The following is a 24,821-nucleotide window of genomic DNA, read 5'->3' on the forward strand; positions in this document are numbered from 1 at the left end:
AGACCATGACAACAACACATGGAAGACATTTCAGAAGTGCCTTAGCAAAGTTTGGTTAGGACAGAAGGGGTTAGGGGAGCGCGGGGCACAATGTAACGCGGGGCTAGTTGTAACACACTTGTTTTAAATACTTCCGGACATGCTTGGATGACGAAACTTTGTGTATTTACTAGTTGCCATATCAACACTATATAGAAAAAAGATATCCACCAAAATTTAAATTTTTTGGGAAGATATCCATAGACATTTATTAAACCATAGCAAAAGTAAATTTCTTACTTAAGTTAATTTTTCATCTCTATTTTTTGTGTTTATTTAAAATAAGACAAATCTGATATTATTTTAATCTCCAATATGTTATTTAACAGTTGAGATAGTTATTTAATGCTTCGCTAACTAGCAGAAGACACAAGCAGGGTTTAAATCCCAGTTGTGCAGGCGGGGGCATGTTGTAACACTGCGTTACAATGTGCCCCTATTAGAAATATGCTATTATATTCTATACTTTTATTAACTTTATTGAGAAAACGTGAAAAAAAGGTGAATAAAGACTGAGAGTCAATGTTCAGAAATTACTAATTATTTATTTGTTTTGAACTATGTTGTATAGCTGTGTTTTCATGTGTTCGTAGTCAAAACTCAAAAATGAGTTTATATTTAATTATTAAAAATTGCCATTATTTTATATGAAAAAGTTTTTTAATTGTATTTTATTTAGAAAATATTTTAGTTTGTTTTGTATATTTTTTTTATTAGATCAGATAACATTTTAAGCTGTCATATGTTATGTTACAATGTGCCCCACACATGTTACAATGTACCCCACCTATGGGGCATGTTGTCACATTTCACTTCCATTCTTTCGGGGTATATCCAGAAAAAAGTATATACTGTATTAATAAAACAAAAACACATAGTTGTACTAGACATGTGGGAAATTAATGTGGGAAAAAATAAATACTCTGAATCATAAGTAGATTTACACAAACTGAGAGTCTTGAGGGTACTGTGGATTTTTAAATAAAGTTACTATAAAGTTAAAAATACTATAAAGTTGTATAGTAGTTTGCCACATCGTCTTAGGTAAACGGTAACATTTCTTAAAGAGGTTGTTTCACATTATTACGCAGTCCTCATGCAAAGATGTTTCTGAAGATGAAAAGCATGAAATAATGCATTGTCTTACAAAAGGCATGAAAACTAAAATTTTGCGAAAACTAAATAGAGATTGTCAAACTGTCAAAAGATTTGTGAATTTGTGAGCACAGAAGAACTCAGTCAGACAAAGGCTTATTAAGGAATATTTCTGTAAAACAAATTAATTGTATTAAAAGGCCAGCTATAAAAATAATCCACTGTTGAGCAGCAAACAGGTGTTTGAAGTCTCTGAAGTCTCGCAATGGATAAGACACATGCCTTTGGTGTGAGAGACCCGGGTTCGAATCCACTGTGAGACACCAATGTGTCCCTGAGCAAGACACTTAACCCCTAGTTGCTCCAGAGGCGTGCGACCTCTGACATAATTAGCAATTGTAAGTCGCTTTGGATAAAAAGCGTCAGCTAAATGAATAAATGTAAAAGTAATTTTTTTTATTTTTTTATTTTTTTTTTAAGAAAAATGTGTTATTTATATAGAAAATATTTATATATAATATAAATTATATATAATAAATATATATACACAGTATATACATGCAAATATTTCTTAAATATATACATGCATGTGTGTGTATTTATATATAGAAAATAATTATACACCGTACACACACATATATTATGTAAACACAAACTTTTATTTTGGATGCAATTAATCGCGACTAATCGTTTCACAGCTCTCATGTATGGAAGCTTATGGATAGCAAATTTCAATTTGAAATGTAATATGCAAAATGACAATGCAATATGTAAAATGGCAATGCATTTCTGTATTTACATTTTAATTTTCCCATACATTTGTGCAACGTTTGGTGCAAAATGAAAATGAAGATTCAATTATAAAATTTACATTTGCCATTTCATACACTAGTTTTAATATATTTTAATATTTATAATATTTTAACGCTTTATAAGTTGCAAAATTTAAATGTATTACAGAAATGATTGGATATGTTTAACATGTTCAAGCAAAAACTGTAGCAAAATTGTAATTTAAATGTTATTTTTTTCTTAATTGCATTTACACTCACAGTTAAGACACTTGCGATTGCATTTCCATAAAGTGTCCCGCAATGAATGTAGAAAAATTCAATGTGCAATTTGGAAATGTATTCTGAGCCGATCACGTGCCCGTCCCGCCCTGTCAATCACTGCGTGAAGCGTCGGCAAAATAGGCTCAATCGTTTTTACTTAGTTTGTGCTGTAATTTTTGTTTGTTTGTGCTGCTTCTGTTTTTTAGATATTCTGTCACCCAGCCCGCCACATGCTCCAAATAAAATAGTATCATTCGGTTTGTGCCGGTTTTGTTTGTGCTGCTTCAGTTTTTGAAATATTAGACCGAATATTAGACGTCACTCAGCCCCCCGACCTGCTCCACATTCACCCAAAATAGTCTCATATGTTTGTGCTAATTTGCGCCGATAAACATTTATTTTGTGCTGCTTCGGTTTCTTAAATATTAAAATAATATTTATTGGTCATTCTGAGGTCACTCAGCCCCCCTACCTGCTCCACATTCACCCAAAATAGTCTCGTTTGTTTGTGCGATGGTTTGTACCGGTTAAAGTTTCGTGTGCTGCTTCGTTGTTTAAAATATTCGACACTGAATTATAGACGATGACGTCACCAGCCCTCGACCTGCTCAACATTCACCCAAAAATGAATTTGACCCGTCAGATTCCGTGACCATGTACATAAGTATTAATACCTTATGAATATGCTTTATAAAATGGAAAGGGACTCGTATGTCTGCCTCATATTTTATGATTATACAGCTGCATAAACAGAGATGGTCACACATCACATACGTCACTTTATTGAACATTACAGTCAGTTATAAATAAATAAAGAGCGGTCACATTTTTCAGTAGCTATTAATACCGAATACCAATGGAGCTTTGTCATATGTGATCTCAGAGTAATAGGCCTATGCATTTGTAAGGAAAAGCTATAGGATCTCCAACATTATTGGGTATTACAGTTAATAGTAGGCTGATAAGAATAAAGATAAGCATGTATCAGACAATGATAATATTTTATACAAAACGAAACCATCAACACAGTCCAGCATCAGACTCAGACAGCAGCAGAATGTTGACATGGGTGTCGACGCTTGATAAGGCAGAACATTCTCCCAGACCCAGACGGTCCAACATCGTACTGGTTCTATCACCTGCAGACGCGTAATAATCTTCGGAAACACTACCATTTCTCTATCCACGCTCCACTTCATCTGCTAGTGAATGTAACGCTTGTATCAGCTCTGCCGCCGCCGTGTTTCCTTCCAACACCTCAAAATCTATGCTCAAAATACGCACCAAAGCCTATGTTTACCTGTTGCCCCGCCTTCACGCAGTGATTGACAGGGCGGGGTGGGCACGTGATCGGCTCAGAATGCATTTTCAAATTGCACATTTAATTTTTCTACATTCATTGCGGGACACACACTTAATGGAAATGCAATCGCAAGTGTCTTAACTGTGAGTGTAAATGCAATTAAGAAAAAAATACATTTAAATTACAATTTTGCTACAGTTTTTGCTTGAACATGTTAAACATATCTAATCATTTCTGTAATACATTTTAATTTTAATTTAGCAACTTATAAAGCGTTAAAATATGTATTCAATTTACATATTAAAACTAGTGTATAAAAAATGGCAAATGTAAATTATATAATTGAATTTTCATTTTTATCTTGCACCAAACGTTGCACAAATGTATGGGAAAATTTAAATTTAAATACAGAAATGCATTGCCATTTTACATATTGCATTGTGATTTTGCATAAGCTTTCATACTCTTGCACATGCGCATTATATGTTTAGTCTATAGTGTTTCATCGCCATCTAGTGGCCTGGCAGCAGAATACAGCGTTTTCAGTCAGTTTCGCGGATCTGTGTGAAAGGGGATCGTTTTGATAATGGTGTCGTCTGTACGCGGAAAACTCAAAGGAAAAACTTTTAAGCATATCGTTTTAAGCATATTGGTGTAAGCGTACCCTATAGCCCCTTTCACACAGCGCTTTGAACCCGGCAAATTGCCGGCAAATTGCCAGAGCGCCTTCTGTGTGAACGCAAACTCGACCCGGGATTTATGCCGGGATCGATGCCGGGTCGGGACCTAGTAACATTGCCGTGTTCAGTCCCGGAACGCGCGCTGTGTGAACAAAAGCCGTAATAATGCCGTGTCGTAGTGATGACGCTGAAGCGCGGGATCGTTCTCCAGCTGTGAAACGGTACGTAAAGCGCAATTTTATGATCGAATCAGAGAAACAAATGCACAAGCGTGGTTTCTCGAGAGAGAGATCGCAGCTCATAAGCAAACTTAAGACGCTGCTGAGATTACAAGTCACATCGATGTCACGTGTCTTTACGGCATTTTTACGGGTTGTGTGTGAACCAGTGATGCGCGGGTCAATGTATAAACAACCCGCACCCGACCGACGTTTTCAACTAACCCGCCCGCAACTCGGACCGCAAAAAAAAAAGAAGAAAATATTGTACCCGACCCGCTTCCTGACCCGCATTTTTTAAAAGTAGTAAATGCATAGCAAGAAGTACACATGACAAAGCCAGCACTTTGGTCATCATCTTTCATTATTTCGGCAAATGTCTCCCACATTTTGCTCTTTCTGTTTTTTGTATTTGCGGAGCTTCCACTCCCCAGTCTTCACCTTTTCTCTTGCCGCCTCCATCTCTACCTGCAGACTGAGCTCGTGCCTTCGCGCCAGTTATTCAGCCAATAAAGTGTAGCAGGCCTATGTATTTCATAGAAAATTGCATGTGAGCGGAGTGGAGCGGGAGCGAGCGGGCGGATCTTGGACAGAGCGCAGAGCGGCATTTTTAAAAGGATGGAGCGTCGCCCTATTTCCCGCTCCAATTTCGCTCCGCGCACACCAAGATTCTGAAGCATGCTCACCCTGACTCAGTTGATGACTGCAAGATGGATTCTATTTTCAGTCAAAACTCGGCTCAATAATGGAGTTCAAAAAGTAGGCTACTTCAAAAAGGAAAATAAGAAGTCATACAGGTGTACTATAATATAAAACTAACTATAATGTGGTAGAAGAAAACGAATGTGGAGACATCGTTTCAGTCAGTAAAGATTCATTTTGGAATCTAAAAAGACACATCTCTCGAAAACATGCAGTGTGCTATCTGAACACGCTGGGAAGAAAGCAAAAGGTTAGCAAATTGAATGGCCTACGGTAACTTGTAACAAAGTGTAAATTAAATATAGCGTAATATTCAAACAATTGATACAAGCCCATTTCAATTTTAATCCTGCGCGCTGCGCAAAAGTTCAGTTATAAGAATGTTGGCCTAATAGTTAATTTAGCCAACTTTTAAAACGTTTATGTATATTTTTTTATATTTTTGTTTATATAAATTTTATTTATATTATTAGGCCCATTTATTCGTTTTATTTTACAGCAGTTTATGTGTACAATGGATATAAGCCCATTTAAATTTTAATCGTGCGCGTTGCGCAAAAGTTAACTTATCAAAATTCTGGCCTAATAGTAAATTTATTTAAAAGAAATGTATGTAGGCTATATTTTTGTTTATATAATTGTTATTTATATTATTAGGCCCATTTATTCGTTAAATTTTACAGGACTTTGTGTAGGCTATATTCCTTATAGCCTAGGCCTAATTTGAAATAAAACATTTCTATTTGAAAAATGTTGTTGTTGCTCATTAGTTCTTTAGGAGGTAAGGCTGTGGTCTAAGCTAACAGATATACATGTAGATTTTTTTTCCTTTTTTGGAGCGAGCGGGGGGCGATTTTGGTGGAGCGCGGAGCAAACTGCGTTGAGCGCTGAGCGATAATGAGCGGAGCGGCCTGATGTAGCTTTGAGCGGGGGAGCGGAGGGGTGGACAGTTCCGTGAGCGATGAGCGGAGATTCTCACCGCTCCACTCCGCTCATATGCTCTCTAGTACTATATAAATTACAAAGGTTTAATTGGCATCTTTATTTCAAACGACCCGACCGACCGCGACCCGAATATCATTAAAAATATTTTTGGATGACTCGTAACCGCGGGTAACCGCGGGTGACCGCAGGCACCCGCTCATTTCGGATCAACCCGCGCATCACTGGTGTGAACGCACTCTCTGATTCCGGAAAATCACTGGCAGTGTGAATGAACCAAAATCAAACGAACCCGGGTCAAATCCCGGGTCACTTTATCCGTGTATTTTCCGGAATCTCTGTGTGAAAGGGGCTTAAGACTGTCATTGCTGTTCATTACAAAAAGGTTTGGAAATGGAAATAAACTGAAGAATGTTTCCTGTCTTTGTTTTCTTTCTCTTCAGGCTGAATAATAACAGTATTACAGCAGAAGGTTGTGCTGCTCTGACTTCAGCGTTTAATTCAAACCCTTCAAACCTGATAGAGCTGGATCTGAGTGAGAATAAACTCGGAAAATCTGGAATAAAGAAGATCTGTGTTCTGTTGGAAAATCCTGAATGCATATTGGAGAAAATTAAGTGTGTATTTTAATTTATCTACATTTCTGTGTGATAATGTACTTTTTTGTGTGTGTAAATGTCCATTTAATTGAAATTACCATTTTTGTACATTGCTATGTTTCTATGAAATTGAAATATTCAAATTAGGCAGATGTTATATTAAGACATCTTTTGCTTATGTGGGTCAGATTTTTGCTAATATTAAAATAAAAATATTGGTAAATTTTCACACCAAATTTTCAAATTGCCAAGCATTTGGCAATGCTTTTTATAATAATTATTATAATTATTAGTTGTTTTTTTATGATTTAAATAAAGTCATCTCACTTTATTCACGTGTTTTGCTTATGTAGTGTAGATCATTAAGTGCTTAACAGCTTCTTTCATACACAGACTCTCAGACTGCAGTATCACAGAAGAAGGTTATAAAGCTCTGGCTTCAGCTCTGAGATCAAACCCTTCACACCTGATAGAGCTGGATCTCACAGGAAATGATCCTGGACAATCAGGAGTAAAGGAGCTTGATGATTTACTACAGGATGAACGCTGTACATTAAAGACCATCAGGTGATGAACGAGACAATTATCATAACTATGATTTTAACCAGATATTACACAACACTATATATTAATACTACACTGGACTAGAGGTGCAAAATATATCAGTGGCCGAGATATTATTGGCTGATCACTGGGACAATAGAATTTCCACTATTATTTCCATTAATAAGTAGTTTTGTTATATTTGTGTTCAGCATATAATTTCTGATAATGATTCAGTGTATTTGTCTGGCAGTGTCATGTGTGTTTGGACAAATTATCATATCACATTATCATTTTCTGTTAGTATTAGTTTTGGGCATGTTTTAGTTTTGATCAGCTACTGTAATTATAGATATTCTGTTGTATGTGTTCTGTTTATGTGTAAAGAAGTAATAAGTGAAAACAATGAAAATACATTTCTGTATTTTCTCTCACTGGTGTTTGCTTATACATGAAAATGGCATATTGTTTGTTTGCGTTCTGTATGTTTATGTATATTTTATGGTTTTATTACATGCTGTAAATTTCATTTTGGTTTAATTCATTGATACAAATGCTTGTAGTAAATCATTCTACTCTGTTTAGTGACTCATTCAGGATGAAGCTGCAAAAGGCTTAAAATTGGAATATTATCTGATTTGTAATTCTACTTCCTGTAGGTTTCTGAAAAGTGTTGCTGCACAGGAAGCGTGTGACTATCTCACTAAAGTTCTGGGTAAAAGTCCATTATTACTGACAGAACTGGATCTGAGTGAAGATAAATTAGGAGATCTGGATGGAGAGAAGCTCTCTGCTCTTTTGATGGACTCTCATAGTAAAGTGGAGAAAATCAAGTGAGTCAATGTGATTTATACATTATAACTTCTGTTAATTGATTATAAAAGACTGTCAGGCACTTGTGTGAGCAGATATGAAGAGCTGTTGATCTGATGTGTGGTGAATATGTGCTGAATAATAAATAATGCTGTTTCTGTGTTCAGGCTGAATAATTGTGATCTGACAGAGAAAAGCTGTTCAGTTCTAGCTACTGTTCTCTCCTCTAAAACCATCCTGAAAGAGCTGAACCTGAACAACAGCCGTCTGCTGAACTCTGGAGTCAAAGAGATCTGTGAGGGACTGAAGAAGCCTGTGTGTGAGCTGAAGATACTCAAGTGAGTACATTTCTTCACATTTTAAGGATGTTTGATAACTTTTTTGTGCTGATCTAATACTAATATTTTGTTAGTGCTAGGTGCACATTTTAACTACATTAAAGTTATTAAAATCAACCCAATGTTTACAGGTTTATTGTAATTAATTATGCAAGTGGTCTGTCTGAATATTCAAATCTGATTGGCTGGAAGTTGTGCAATAAAACAGTTTAATTCACATGTTCAGGTCAGGTTCGTTCTATATTAATGCACTGTTTTCATTTAAGTACACAAACATACATCACTCGCACACAGAGGGCCATATCATACACCGGCGCAATGTGGCACCAGGCGCAACGCAAGTGTTTTTTGTTAGTTTCAGCCCGACGCAGTTATCAGTTGTTTAAAAAGCAAATGCATTTGCGCCCATTTGGTCTGAAAACGAGGTGTGTTCAGGCGCATTGTTGGCACGTTGGGCGCATTTGCAACAACTGAACGACCATCTGACTTCTCAGAGTCTCACTGTAATAGTGATGTGATTGATCTGCAGGCTAATTTTCAATAGCTCCTGACGTTACTGGAGTAGCTTTTTTGCAAAATTAAAGGTAGCTACTAACATCACATCTTGTATGCATCGCCGGCGACTATGTGATGCAAGATTCAAGTTAAGTTAACTTTGCATGCTAAATAAGAAAATATTGGCCTGGTTTCAAAAACATGGCTTGTATTAAGCCAGGATTAGGTCTTAGTTCAATTAGGGCATTTAAGTAAAATGAAAAAATCGCAACTTTTTTTCCACAAGCTGGTCATGTGACAAGAGCCAACCAATCAGCTTCACCCTTTCCGTAACAACATTGAAAACTCAGTCAACATGAAGGATGGGGGTGCACCCAAACACTACGGGTGTTTTTCTCTTCTCCGTAAATAAATCTTGTAGCAGAGCTACAGCAGGCGTTTTTCGGGTGGTGGAAATCCATTAGCTACTAAAACTTCTTTGTCGTTGTGAAGAGCGCAGTGCATGGTTGCATAGCAACGACAGATGCCACGGGAAAATCGGACCGAATTTTACTATTAATAATAAAAGATAAGCTAATGTGCATTGTAAATGTCAGTAATTTATCTTTTTTTTTTTTACTCATTCTTTTTATAAAAAAAATTATTTAAAGCCTGAAATATGCGAGGTTTATCTTTTTATAAAACCTTTTTTGTCAAAACTTTATTTGAACTTGTACATGTTAGTAGATAACATGTTGCAAGACACTCTTTTAAAATCTGGCCATCATTTTTAATGTTATTATTTTAATGTTTATGTAAACAAAAAGTGCATATTGATGCTAATTTTATGTTATTTGCTGGTTAATGCGTTGTGTAGGTCTTAAATTTCAATCTTTATGGTCTTAAAATGTCTTAAAAGGGTCTTAAATTTGACTTGCTTACCTGCAAGAACTCTGTAAACTGTCAAGCTTTTCATTTTAAGCGTGTAGATATTTATATTCCTTTTAAAGTTTACAGACATGTTACAAATACTTCCTTCTTCAAATGTAGTGAAATACTGTAAACTTTTACAGTTACATTTTTACTCATTGCTGCAAACAATTACTCATATCTGGTAAGGTATTCAGTGTGATTTTGTGACTATTCTCCCGTAATTAGGGTTGGGTATCGTTTTTTCGATACTGGTGCCAAATCGATACTTTTAAAACAGTACCGGTGAACCGGTACTTAAAAAAAGAGCCTCAAAACGATGATGAATTACATTAAAGAACGGCTTTTTTATTGTGGGGAAAAAAAAATATAAAAATTGAATATATTACAATTTTAAAGTAAATATATAAATATAAGTAGTCTAAAAACAAAACACAACAAATGTACATAACAAATCCACAATAAAACCCTACTACAATAATATAACACTACAGTACTAATAACAGCAAAGTAGTCTGTATTCTTGGTATGATACAAACCAGCTTTAAATTTCAGTAATTCTTGTCACATTTTTTGCCTTCTCTGGCCAAATACGACACCTCTCCTGACTTGCTGCATGTCCTGCGGAAGGTGAGCGTTATTTTAGAACACATCACCTTAAATGCCGTGACGAAACCCATAGTGGAAGAAGAACGCCGTCATATTTACAACTGTGACAATGAGCGCTCAGGTAGTATCAAAAGTAGTTTCAAAAGTATGTGAAGTTCGTGGCTCTATTGTTGCAGTAAACTTGCACAACGTTCTTGAATGAATTATTTATTTATTTATTTCATGTTAGTTGATATATACCGCACGTTAGCACACACCGCAGTCAGATTTAGGCCTACGTGTTAAAGGGTTAACTAGCGATCACATGTGGTGATGATGCTTCTTACGTCCGTTTCGGAGAACAACAGGACAAATATTTCAACAGACAGCTGAGGCATTTAAGTGGCACCGAAATGAGGCACCGAAATCTGTGTTTTGATTCGGTCCGGTTACATTTCGGTTACTTGGGTACCGGTTCCATATTGGTGCCCGGTTTTGGTACCCAACCTTACCCGTAATTAATTAATCATAACTACTGTGCAAAGTAAAGTTTTATATGAAATTTTTTTTTTTTCTGTAGACTTTCAGACTGCAGTATCACAGAAGGAGGTTATAAAGCTCTGGCTTCAGCTCTGAGATCAAACCCTTCACACCTGATAGAGCTGGATCTCAGAGGAAATGATCCTGGACGATCTGGAGTGAAGGAGCTCGATGATTTACTACAGGATCAGAAGTGTTCACTGAAAACACTGAGGTGAGTGCTATTAAAACAACACTCAATAGTGTTAATCCTGTTTTTGCCAAAAGAGAATTCAACTGTCAAAAACACATTTATAAATTAGATTTTGAAAAGACTAAAGTCCCTTTCACAAGATTATGAAAATACCCAAATGAAATGGCATGTAATGTACTTACTCCGTATCCAGGTTTTTGGGTCCTGCTGCAGATGAAGCCTGTCAGTATGTGAGAGGAATTGTGGGTAAAAACCCGTTACTCCTGAGAGAGCTGAATCTGAGTGAACGTGAACTAGGAGACACAGGAGTGAATCAGATCGCTGCTCTACTGCAGGATAAACACTGTAAACTCAACACACTGATGTGAGTTGAACTTTTCTAAACATTTTATTGGACATTTAAATTATCTTAAATCGGGTGAACCCTACAGAACTCACAAGCACTAATCTTCAGTGATTACTAAATGTTCAGTTGGCATCAAGTACTTTGTGTTTGTAAAATCTCCCTCTTCTGTTCATCATTTTAGGCTGCGTAAGTGTGGTCTAACAGAGGAAAGCTGTTCAGCTCTCGCTACAGTCCTGAGATCAAACTCCAGTCTGAAAGAGCTTGACATCAGCAACAATAATCTGCAGGATTCAGGAGTGAAGAAACTCCAGAACGGATTAGAAAATACAAACTGCACACTGGAGAGACTCGTGTAAGTTCAATTAACCATTATTTTATTTTACTAATCACATTTTTAATTTTCTAATTTTAAATATTACTGTTGTAAACAAAAGGAAAGGAAAATACATGCTTCTGTCAGATGTGATTTTTTTATTTATTGATTCTCTGATTAAAAGAAAATACAATAAATAAAGTGCATTTGACCGTTTTTCATGTAAATAATTTTTCGTGTATTTCGTGGGTTTTTTTTTTTTTGAGTGGTAATAAATGTCTTTTCTGTAGACTTTCAGACTGCAGTATCAGTGAAGAAGGTTATAAAGCTCTGGCTTCAGCTCTGAGATCAAACCCTTCACATCTGATAGAGCTGGATCTCAGAGGAAATGATCCTGGACAATCAGGAGTGAAGGAGCTCAGTGATTTACTACAGGATGATTTACTTAAGTGTGAACTCAAGACACTGAGGTGAGACATGATGAAATAATACAACAAAAATGATAAGCAGCCAAATTATTTATAGAATTATTCATTAACCCTGTAGGGTCGACAATCGTTTTGCTGGATTTTCTTCACATAGCAGCAAAATAGACTCAAAATACTCATTAATGGTCATACAGATAAAAGAAATATGAAAACATAAACTGTAAAAGGTCTACTTTTGTATGTGTCCACTTACAATCAAAACAAAACATTGTGCTTTTGTAAAAAATAAAAAAAATAAACGGTGTGCTTTCTGCCTCTCCGTGAACTTTTTTTCTGGAGCACGTCTCTAAACTTAAACAAAACTCAGCGAAAACTTGTCAGACTACATGAGAAATAAATCTTTATAAACATTTAAGTGTCTACTTTTAAATGATCTAATTCAAAACGAAAACAAATATTCTCTGTTTATGTAATCTTTATGAAAAGAGAGAGATGTCAGTCGTTCTCATGGCAGTTCATTATCTGCTAATGTGAACACGCCTACTGAGAGCGCACACTATTGAAATGCAAATGATCTGAGGCGATCCATGCAAACCTGCCAACGCCCACATCAACTCGATAAAAGGCATCAAGTTTAATCAGATTCATGTACTTTACGACATCTTGCGATGCTGTGAGGAATAATAATAGCGTAGTAATAATCCTGGAAAATTTTTACTTAGAATAAGAGCTGGTTTCAGTTTGGTTTCGAGGATCCAGCTGAGGATTGTTAATAATAAATTCTTTATTCTTAAGTTCTATATTCTAATCGCGATATGGAATAATGTCTGTAAACCACAAAAAAGACTTTTAAAACATATTTAAAGTTTAAATATGAATCCTCTGTGTTATGCATGTCTCTGTGTGAATGAATGTCACAGATGAGCACTTTTGTTTACTACACGTACTTACATTAGTAAACATGCTATTTTTACATGAACACATCGACTAGTTTGGCTTTTCCCAAACTATATTGCTATACTGAGATGAGTGAAATCGACTGAAATATGTTGAGATAAAATGTCTTTGTATAAGCAACGTATTAAACTGCAAATTAACATTTATATGCCCTATATTAATACATAATAAAAACTATATTTTAAAGACGTAATATGAGTGTTTAGACAAGATTTCATTGACTAGTTTTGGATAGATTATAAAGTTTTTACTGTAAAATGGACTACTGCCACATCAATGAAGATTTTGTTAGCCAATTTCTGCTCGTATGTTAAATATATAATATGAGATGTTTTGTCAAAAATAAAGTAGGTATATTAAATTATCAACTAAGATGTTATAGTGTTTGTTCCAATGTATATTCAAACTAATCCTTAACTTTGAAATCAGTAAGATAAACTTAATGCCTTTTACAAAGAATGATTACAACTGAAATATTATATTTACAAGATAGATGTAAACAAAATCTTAATATGTCAATATAAGTTTTCTCATTAAATTATTTATTGTTGTGTTTCATTAGTGACAAATTTGGGGAGAGGAAAAATATTCCAAAACTTTCTGAAAATACAGTATGAGAATTAACAGCACAATTACTAGAAATGTGTTCCTTGGATATTATACAATTTGCATGCATACAAAAAAATACAAATTTCTTTCAAGATGTTTCCAACTCTAACTTTGAACCAATTCTGTAGAATGGCCCATTATAGACTATACTGAACAGAATTTGTTTCCAGGTATGACAGTGTACTCAAAATGTGCTTTTGACTTTCATTTATATTTGGATTATTGTTAACTATATTCTAAATAAACTACTATATATCTTTTGTCCTCACATTCTTTAGTTCCCAAACATACCGTTGACATACCTGACTGAAAGGCTCATTATGCGGATCATTGTCTTGTCGGTTGTGAATCACGCCCCTATACATATTGCCTTTCTAAACAAAAAGTGTCTTACAAAATTTAAATCAATATATTGTTTTATGTGAATGATTAGTTAGGATGATTTTCACATCATTTTGAAGCAAAAACTCTAGGTTTCTATATTTAGTATGTGTTTTGTGGCCTTTTTTTTTCAGAGACTTCATTTTTTTGTTTTTTCAATAACCATGCATACAGTAAATGTTATTCTCTCAAAAATACAAACATGTACATGTTGCTCACATATTATGGTAGCCCTTGTTCTGCTAAATAGAGTGTAATAACACTTTTGCCATTAATATGTTTAAAAGTAACTGAAAAAAGCACAAATGTCAGGGCATGTCAGAACATCTCAAGGACCCCAAAAACACGTTGGACCCCTAAGGGTTAATACAGTCCATTGTAAAGTAAATTGAACATAAAACATTTGACACTGTTTTCAATTGCAATCAGATGCTATTTTTAATAAAGGTTTAGTTAAGAATTTAATTGAATCCTGCTTTATCTTCCCTTCTCCAGGTTTTTAAATTCTGCTGCAGATGAAGCCTGTCAGTTTGTGAACAGAGTTCTGGGTAAAAATCTGTTACTCCTGAGAGAACTGAATCTGAGTGGATGTGAACTAGGACCCTCAGGATTGAAGAAACTTGCTGCTGTACTGCAGGATAAACACTGTAAACTCAACACACTGATGTAAGTTTTATTATCATTGCAATAAACATAATTTTTATTATAATTGTGAACTTGGTCATTATTGTATTATGTATATTTTGCAATGTCATCATCACCATAACCAGTAGTTGTCAACTCTTGGTAAATGTGTAGATAAAATGTCTATGTTTTCTCTTTATTTAGTCTGAATAACAGAAAAATCACAGATGAAGATTGTCGTGTTCTGACTGAAGCTTTAAATTCAAACCCGTCAAATCTGACAGAGCTGAATCTGAGTGGGACTGAACTGAGAGACTCAGGAATGAAGATCTTCTCTGCGCTGTTCAAGAATGAACTGTGTCAACTGAAAAAGCTGAAGTAAGTTTTAAAAAATCTGTTATAATGCAAATCTCATATTCGTGGATAAAAGTAGCGATTACTAAAGCTACTAGCCTGTATAATTGTTTGCATATATACACCATTTTTATTTTTTGCTTTGTTCTGTCTTCTACAGGTTTAACTGCATCAGTATTACAGCAGAAGGTTGTTCTGTTCTGGTGTCTGCGTTTAATTCAAACCCTTCAAACCTGAAAGAGCTGGAACTGAGTGAGAATAAACTAGGAAACTCTGGAGTAACAGAAATCTCCACTCTACTGGGAAATTCACAGTGTACACTGCAGATACTCAGGTTTGAATTTAAGCATGGGTAGAAATCTTATGTCAGTGATGTCACTTACAGAAATAAAAAAAAAATACATTAAAAAAATATTGTCAGACATGTGGCTTTTTAAGTACTGAGAATTATGAATATGATAATCCTGAAAAAGAAATCTTGTTTTTATTGAATTAGTTAATTGTTTGACTTATAAGACTTTATTCAATTGCTTTTAGACTTTCAGACTGCAGTATCACAGAAGAAGGTTGTAAAGCTCTGGCTTCAGCTCTGAGATCAAACCCTTCACACCTGATAGAGCTGGATCTCAGAGGAAATGATCCTGGACAATCAGGAGTGAAGGAGCTCGATGATTTACTACAGGATCAGAAGTGTTCACTGAAAACACTGAGGTGAGACGTGATGAAAAAAATTAATAATAATGTACAGATTAGGGCTGCACCCTAGTAGTCAACGAGAAGAGGCTTAGTTGACCAAAATTGTATTAGTTGGTAAGTCGCAGAAGAAAAAAAAACTCCACAGGAAGTGGCAAGTCACGCAGTCCACGACAGATAGATCATTATTGGCTGGTCCTTGTGGTAATTACAGTTGGGCAGGAAATCCAAATGCTCGCCTATCATTCACTGACCTCAAATATGCCTCATCACATTTTTATTCACATTAACTATTAGCAGCTTTATATTACAGCTTGCTCAAATGCTAACATCGAAAAATGTGTGATATTATTTGGTGCATATTCATATGTTTGTGCGAAGTGTGGAAGTTGAATAGTAGTGTGCTGCATGACAGTTAACATGGAGGTGCCGGAGCAATCACTTTAACTTAAGTTAAAATTTAACATTTAAAGGTCCCATGACATGCTACTTTTTGTAGGCTTTAATATAGACCTTAGTGGTCCCTAGTACTGTATCTGAAATCTCTTTCCAAAAATTCAGCCTCGGTGCAGAATTATAGCCACTACAAGCCAGTCCCAGAATGAGCTTCCTTCAGACGGGCCGTTTCGGTGTCTGTAGCTTTAAATGATAATGAGGAGGAGAAAGGCAGCGCAAGGTGGAGGGTGGGCGTGGCCTTGACCATCTTGCGCAACGATACCATGCATGTTTGTTTATGTTGGATATATTGCAATGGCACGAAGACACGCAGTCGTTCAAGCATTTCAGTTTGACCCAGAATCTGATCCAGATGGAGAAGCTGCAACTCAGCAGCTCCAGCAGGACGTTTCCGAGTGGTAAGTTTAAAATATTATGTTTGGATACGGTACTTTATTCGGATGGTTTACAGTTATTATCATGTAGCTAACGCGAACCTACTGTTGCCTTTTCATGAGAGATCTGTAACGTCTGTCATTTATCTTATTACAATTACATCAAGCTCTGCGATCTTGAAATGCGGATATCGCGCGCGCCATATTACCAACAGGAAAACGGTTATCCAAATAACAAAGAAATGTACAACACTCGCGTTACAGTGTGTGTATTCACACACATAAACTGCAGCTCATGTGACAGCCACATTCTACGTGTAACAAGCTAGGTAACCATAAACAGTAAAGCAACAGACTTATATCATTAGTTGACTTACTTGTCCGAGGTGTGTAGCTGAGCCAAAGAGATTGATCCAGACTTTAGTTTCAGACGTTCAGCAAGCCCAGCTCTGTATTGACCCTTCAGTGTTCATTTGTACATCCAATTATTGAGCAATTATTATGCTTTGCTCGCTCAAAAGCCATGATATCTCTCGTGGACAAACTAAAATCGCGCGTGCGCGTTCCTGTTTCCTAGCTCGTTTTCTCATGGGCGAGAAATATCCTCTGGGCGGGCAAAGCAGAGAAAGGGGAGGTAACATTTCTCCTTGTAACGTCATAAAGAGGGGATTCAAGATCAGCCTGATTGAGCCTCCATTTTCTCAAAGGCAGAGAAAGATAGGAAAAGCTCGATTTATACCGATTGAAATTTCTAGAAACTTGGGGACCATATACAGGCTAGGGGAACTCATATTAATGTTAAAAAACCTCAGAAATTGAAAATTTCATGTCATGGGACCTTTAACTTAAGATACTCTGTCACTTTTGGTCATACAGGTAAGATTAATACATCATTCAAAACTGTATAGGGGTATAGCTCAAAATAAAAACAAAACGTTGTGCCAAAATAATGAAAACAAACAGGATGCGCTGTCTGCTAAATCACTCCCTGTGAACTTGAGCGTGTCAAAAAATAGAATGAAACTCAGTGTATACTTGCATCACAGACAAGATAAATATATTTATAGAAAGCTTGAAATGTCTATTTTGAAATGAACCAATTCAACTGGAAAAAAATATTCTCAGATTATGTAATCCATACGCATATAGGTTCGTCCACTACTGCGGAGGTGACGAGTCAGGTGAAAACACAGTAAACACTAGTTTATCAATGAATGATTAGGCTGTCTCCTTGCTGTTTTTTCACGACACATTCATAATCATTACTTTTGCCAGTGTGTTTTGGCAAGTTTTATGTTTTTGTGTGGCTATATATTATTATCATGGATCTCTGAGGGAAGACTCAAATGCAGAATGAGTGTTCAGGTATTTATTGACAAAACAGCAGACTAGACAAGATAGTGAGGAAGAGGAGGGGATAACAGTCCAAACACTAGGCAGGGAACGGGGCACGATGACAGATAAGCAAGAAGAGCAACCACTGTGACTAGCTCAAGATGACGGTAGGTAGGAGAGCAGTTCTGGCAGGGCAGAATAAGACCAGAGGATACCAGCGACGGCCAGGCAGGAACCCCAAGTACAACAGCCAATGCACTCCAGTATCTCAGGCTCTACACCAGGCTTGCTGTTATGCAAGGAGAGCAGAGTCCTGCACGGGTCCGATTTTGTAAATCCGCACCCGCCCGTACCCGCAGTGCTTAAAACCGCATCCGACCCGTTTTCCGACAGCAGCACTAATTAAAATCTGAGTAGCCTTATAACATTTGACCAATCGAACAGACGCGGCTACAACACTATATGCCACGCAATTTCGTCTAGCCTACATTTGACAATTTTGGGTTCAAACCATAGACTGTAAAAAATATGGACAAAGCGTCTGTGACGTCACCCATAGACTTTCTGAAGAACGGGTTTGAAGCCGTTTATGGGGGGTATGGGCGGCGCCATCTTGGAAAATCTTGGGAAACCCTAACCCCGCCCACCTTCTGACGCAGCGCGCGTCACTCAGCTCGCTCTGCTACTTCGGTTATCTCTGTGTATATTTTAGGCAACGAAATATGTTATAAAACACCATACTAACTCTTTTCGTTTTCATTTAAAGAAATCTTAAACATTATAGCCACACAAATGTGGTTCAGGCAACGCGTATTGATTATATTCACTGCACATAACGTTTGCCTATTTATAACAAAACGAAATATAAAACACAAACCTGCCTCTTTTCGTTTTAAATATAATATACAAATATTAAACATTTGAATATGGTCCAGGCAATATGTGCATTTGTACTAAACAACAGATGTTGCAGTAAACAACATTACAGATCATCTTCTTTGTATTAAAATTTAAAATGACAAAACTCAACCCAGTCTCTTTTTGTTAAATTTCAGTTTTATCAATATTAGCTATTATAAAAGTATAAGTAAAAGGTAAAGTTACAAGAAGCTATACAAATAAAGCAAACAATTCAGTCAAACATAAAAAGTCATGCGCTCGATCTCTAATACAACGGTACAAGTTAAATATAGCTTATAAAGTTATGAAACTTCCCCTCAGCCAAAACGATTGCCCACGAGACCAAAAATCGCCCGTTAGATATAGACAAGACGAATTATATCTCATGTTTAACCACTACAGAGACGCCAGAGTCAGCGGCAAACCTCAAAACGTCTAGCCGATGAAAGGCTGCTCCAGGCGGGGTACATCGCGCCGAGCGCCCGGTCATCGCTGGATCTCACAACTGGATACAATTTTCATAAATCTTTATAAATAAACCACAGATTTGAGCTTTAAACAACTACATTCTCGCCTGAAAAACTCTTAAAACTACATTTCATGATACAGAAACAGTAGTATTATATGTCAACTGTATTAAAAAATGGCGCTTCTTATGTTGTCATTCTCCGTGGCGCTGCCTTTCAGCTGTCAATCAAGCTGTCAATCAAAGTTAACCACGCCCTTATTGTCATACATTTTATATCTAAATACTATCTAAACTAACGAGTTAGAAAAAAATTCACTACCCTCGCCGTTGTCAGGCACTCGGAACCTATCGAAAAATCCAATAAAAGTCCATGGGACCAACCTGTAAAAACATGATTTTATGCTGTGAAAACGGACATTTTAACATGGGGGCTATGGACATTTGCTCCCTTTTGGGACCTTCCCCTAGCGGATTTTCGATGTATTGCAGTTTTTCGCACTTCCGGGTAGGCTTCATTTTTCAGATCAGAATGTTGCCCCTTGGTTCAAACACGCCCTGCACACCACACATACTAACAGTGTTAAATATGAAAAATACTGTTCGACAGAACTGCTAGGTTTGTTACCACAGTTATCTGTGCTTCCTCAGCGATGAAGTTCCACATTTGCAGCTATCCAACACGAAACAGCAAATAAGCCTTTCACAATATTTTCTTAAGATAACTCCAAATTTCTCCCACACACTGGACTTGATTTTTGATGACGTAAAATGGACTTGATTTTTGATGACAACTTTACAATCTCCACTAGCTATTCTTTTCTTCAACTCCTCAGCATCCATCTCGACGACTGCAAGCAGATCGTGCGCACACGGTTATGATGAATTTTTAAAAGTGAAAGTAGCCTAGGTAACATTATAGATTCCTGGGAGGGCGTGGCGCGTCGGCACAAATAAACTGATGTGGATTTTACATTATTTTATCAACTTGAAATACAGGCATATTTTTGTAGATGTGTACCTAAAAATATGCATATATTTTTACGTTTGCATGTGATTGTTTTAAACCCGTGTTTAGACCCGTGTTTCCCCCGTGTCCGACCCGACCCGCACCCGTATCCAACACAGTTGGATATTTTTCACCTGTTTGAGCAAAATTTGGGTGGTACCCGAACCCGTGCAGGACTCTAAAGGAGAGTAAACAGCTAGGGAAGCTCTGCTTGCAGGACAGGACAGGATCTAAAGACACAGGGAAAAGACAGGGCTGATGGCAGAACAAAAGCACTGCAAAATTAATTAACTTGTACAAATAACACTAGATTTAGCAACGAGAAAAGTACTAGGAAAGTACACAGAGGCACAATGTTTAACGAATCTGCAAAACATGAGGGAAAGAGCAGACATTATAAAGGAAGCAGAGAACACAAGGAACAGGTGACAATACTCAGACAAGGAACAGGTGAACAACTCACACAAATGTGGAGCTGAGAACATGAGGAAAGTGTGAGCACACCCAGACAAACTAGGACTAATCAGTGACTAAACAAGAGGGTGTGGTAATTGGAAACAAGGAGGCAGGAATACAGGAGCACATGGCCAACACAAACAAAGACACATTAAACAAAGACAAGACTGCCAGAACTGCCAGAGGAGAACCCTGACAATTATAGGCTATAATTATTAAGGCCCATAATTATGTGTCATGGTTTATTAATTATTAGTCAACTATTTGCTTAAATTAAAGACTACCCCCAAGTTTCACAGACAAGGCTTAAGTTAGCCCTAGACTAAATTGCATGTTTGAGCTGTTTTAACTGAAAGCAACCTTCATATCTTAAAATATGTCAGTGCCATTATTTTGTCTCAAGCTGCACATGTGTAATGTTTTCTTTCTAGGATAACTTTTTAAAAGCTACTTAAATGCCCTAATTTAACTGAGGTCTAATCTTGGCTTAGTCTAAGCCCTGTCTGTGAAACCAGGCCTACTAGTTGACTAGAAAAATCTTTAGTCGAGAGCATCCCTAGTGCAGATGAATTATTAATATAAATATTACGTGACTAAATGATCTGTTGCATCAAAGTAAATTCAAGACAATCAGATGCTATTTTCATGAGATCAAGTTTAGTTTTGAACTGAATTGAATCCTGCTTCTTATTACCGCTTCTTATTCCCTTTTTCAGGTTTTTGGGTCCTGCTGCAGATGAAGTCTGTCAGTATGTGAGAGGAATTGTGGGTGAAAACCCGTTACTCCTGAGAGAACTGAATCTGAGTGAACGTGAACTAGGAGACACACGAGTGAATCAGATCGCTGCTCTACTGCAGGATAAACACTGTAAACTCAACACACTGATGTGAGTATTTTACATTTACTGTCACTGCTGTTCTTTAAAGGGTTTGCAGAATAAGAACCATTATTATTTTTATTATTGTTGTTGTGGCAGAAATAAACTGAAGAATGTTTCCTGTCTTTGTTTTCTCTTCTCTTCAGGCTGAATAATAACAGTATTACAGCAGAAGGTTGTGCTGCTCTGACTTCAGCGTTTAATTCAAACCCTTCAAACCTGATAGAGCTGGATCTGAGTGAGAATAAACTAGGAAACTCTGGAATGAAGAAGATCTGTGTTCTGTTGGAAAATACACAATGCAGTTTGGAAATGTTGAAGTGTGTATTTATATCATTGCACATTTCTATATACATTTCTAATGTTTGATTAGATAAAATGATGAAAATGAAGGCTATAATTTTACTCTTTTCACCCTTAGTTTTATTGTGACATCTTTATATTCTGCCTAACATCTCCTTTTGTGTGTAACTGAAGAAATTTTGAAACAATATGTGGTTTAATAAATCAATTATTTTGGACAGTTGATTCAATTAATACATTTATTATCAAGGTTTTGGTTAGTGTATATATACTGTATAGATCATTTTGGAGAAAAGCACACAAGATTAGCATACATTTTTGTTAGTTTGTTAGAATTACTTGTAAAGCTCAGTACTTGTATGATAAACTATCTCTCAACAAAGAATGCATAATATTGTTTTGTTTTTTCAGACTTTCAGACTGCAGTATCACAGAAGAAGGTTATAAAGCTCTGGCTTCAGCTCTGAGATCAAACCCTTCACACCTGATAGAGCTGGATCTCAGAGGAAATGATCCTGGACAATCAGGAGTGAAGGAGCTCAGTGATTCACTACAGAATGTGGACTGTAGATTGAAAACCATCAGGTGAAGAAATTTAATTGTACTTTAACTTTCTGCAACCATAATGCAATGCTACATCAGTAATCAGTTGAGAAGACATGTCTTCTTTTGATTCATTGTTTAATTAATCACATCACAAAATATGGAAGGTTATGATTGCCTAGAACATTGTATTACATTGTCTTAACAGAACACAAAGACGTTATTCTTGTGTTTTTCTGAGAAGTACTTCCCACATTAATTCCAAATTGACTTTAAACAGTTACTGAACAATCTGCATAATGCTGCATTTTTAAATGGGCTACATTTATTTTGTGTGTAGATTATTTCCGACAGCACTTCACAAGCTATTGTTGCCATCTAGCGGCTGCGTGTGGAACACACTTAGCAAACTCAGCTTTATGGTCTACCAATGACCGATGCAAGCTGTAGACAGTTTTCATGTTTCCTTAAAGTGTTTGAACTGGAAGTTGTTGTGTGAACTTTAGTATAGTTTAAGTCAAGTCAAGTCACCTTTATTTATAATAGTGTTTTTTACAATACAGAGTGTTTCAAAGCAGCTTTACAGACATAACAGGAAAATAATGCAACAAAGTTTGTTTCCAGAAAAAAGTAGTGTCACAGTCCAGCTTAAGTAAGCTCAGTGATGATTCATTTTTGTTGTAAAAAAATATTAATTTAGTTTATTCAGGCTAGCGGTGGGTGCGTCAGACAGAGTTACGGCACACACAGGAGATGAGAAGGGTATTTATGGACTTATCTAACTCTGGGAGATACGGTGAATAAGCTAAAGTCCCAAAAAGTCGGCGTGTTCCTTTTAGCGCAAAGGAGCAACTGTGTCTAAAGTGCTGGAAAAGAGAAAGTGCACAACAAAAGGGTTAAATATATCATATATTTTTATTGACAAGTACACATTTCCTTTGCCAACACTTAGTGTCAGATAACTTAAAGACATTACTATTGCTACATTGCTATGCCATTGCTACACTTTCTATGACTGCTCCAGACTTCTTGTTGCTAATTTTGCTCATACACACACCCACACACACCCACACACACACACACACACACACACACAAACAAACAAACACAGGCTCACACACACTCACACATTCAAAAAGACTCACACACACAGAAAGTCAATAGTTTATGTTGCAACATCGAGTTCTTCTAAGCTATCTGGGATGCTGAGGAGATGAAACTGATCAGGAAGATTATTTATAAAGCAATCTTTAGTGTTAGAAGTGATAGTTCTACCATATTTGTAACAGGGAGTCAGCTTTGCAGCCATGGCTAAATGTAGTATACACAAGATTAGATAATGATCTGAGTTGTCATCGCTCTGTTGCAGAATTTCAACAGGATCAACATTGATTCTATGTGACAATATTAGATCTAAAGTATGATTACGACAATGAGTGTATGGTACACCCAATGCCAGATGGTTTAGTATGGCACACCCAAACCTCTCGCTATAGAGTGTTGCAGGGATGACATATTTTTGTAGGTCAACTCAGAAGTCAGCATCACCTTGGTTAACTTGACAAAAACCCAATAGGGTTTTTTCTTTGGCTTTTGGATTAAATAAGGTCTGTGACTAACAAAAGCTTATGATTTTTCATAATAATCTTCACAAATTAAGAATTTTAATGCGTAAATACAATCTGCAGAAGTCAAATGATAAATGTTGGCTGTAAACTAACTACACCATGGCCACACTACACGCATGACTTCAATGACACCATCACTAAGCTTCCTACAAGTCTAACAACTATAATAGTTTGCAAGAGTGCAATTAACGAGGCTGTGAAAATGGACTAGTGAGTAGATGAGTTTACCTGTTCAGCTGATGATGTTTAATTTACCCAACAATCTCTGTAGTTCCATTTAGCCACTTGTAAGCAACTGCTTTTTACAAGACAAGTAAAAGCTTTTAAAAAATCACAAGAGGGGTATTACTGATGTTATTTATATTGTAGAATTAAAACGTGAATTGAGGTTGTGTTTACCACAGACATTATTTCAAGCATTTAATCAAAAACCCATTAAAACCCACCGGCAGGTAGGACACCCTATAATTTCATTCGCACTAAATGAAATTGGTCTGAAAATGTTTGTGTCTAAAAAGACTTCCAAAGAAGATAAACATAGAGCACTTTAGAACACTTTAATTATTGATTGCTTTTAGGATGTGACAAGACTTTCAGCCAGTATAACAAAATGTTGAAAAACATTACCTATCCAAGCTTTCAGGATGTTCTACCCAAGCCATTAAACTGACGTAATCGGAGAAGAAACACCATTCCCAAGCCATTAAACAAGCAAT

At 36.4% G+C, this 24,821-nt stretch overlaps 1 protein-coding gene and 1 long non-coding RNA gene across 3 annotated transcripts in view; one reads left to right on the forward strand and one right to left on the reverse strand.

Annotated features, from left to right (window-relative positions):
* The window catches only part of LOC309507893 (uncharacterized protein), a 313,871-nt gene that overhangs the window by 262,614 nt on the left and 26,436 nt on the right, over positions 1 to 24,821 (forward strand). The window contains exons 90-104 of the mRNA XM_082182320.1: positions 6,478 to 6,651; positions 7,027 to 7,200; positions 7,836 to 8,009; positions 8,157 to 8,327; positions 10,900 to 11,073; positions 11,246 to 11,416; positions 11,580 to 11,750; positions 12,002 to 12,181; positions 14,582 to 14,752; positions 14,915 to 15,088; positions 15,225 to 15,398; positions 15,602 to 15,775; positions 21,470 to 21,640; positions 21,778 to 21,951; positions 22,346 to 22,519. Coding sequence (XP_082038446.1) covers positions 6,478 to 6,651; positions 7,027 to 7,200; positions 7,836 to 8,009; positions 8,157 to 8,327; positions 10,900 to 11,073; positions 11,246 to 11,416; positions 11,580 to 11,750; positions 12,002 to 12,181; positions 14,582 to 14,752; positions 14,915 to 15,088; positions 15,225 to 15,398; positions 15,602 to 15,775; positions 21,470 to 21,640; positions 21,778 to 21,951; positions 22,346 to 22,519 — 2,601 coding nt within the window. The remainder of the gene's footprint in view (positions 1 to 6,477; positions 6,652 to 7,026; positions 7,201 to 7,835; positions 8,010 to 8,156; positions 8,328 to 10,899; positions 11,074 to 11,245; positions 11,417 to 11,579; positions 11,751 to 12,001; positions 12,182 to 14,581; positions 14,753 to 14,914; positions 15,089 to 15,224; positions 15,399 to 15,601; positions 15,776 to 21,469; positions 21,641 to 21,777; positions 21,952 to 22,345; positions 22,520 to 24,821) is intronic.
* The window catches only part of LOC309507948, a 49,452-nt gene that overhangs the window by 17,153 nt on the left and 7,478 nt on the right, over positions 1 to 24,821 (reverse strand). The window lies entirely within an intron of this gene.

Source organism: Leuciscus leuciscus (genome assembly GCF_965113295.1).
Source record: "Leuciscus leuciscus genome assembly, chromosome: 10".
NCBI lineage: Eukaryota > Metazoa > Chordata > Actinopteri > Cypriniformes > Leuciscidae > Leuciscus > Leuciscus leuciscus.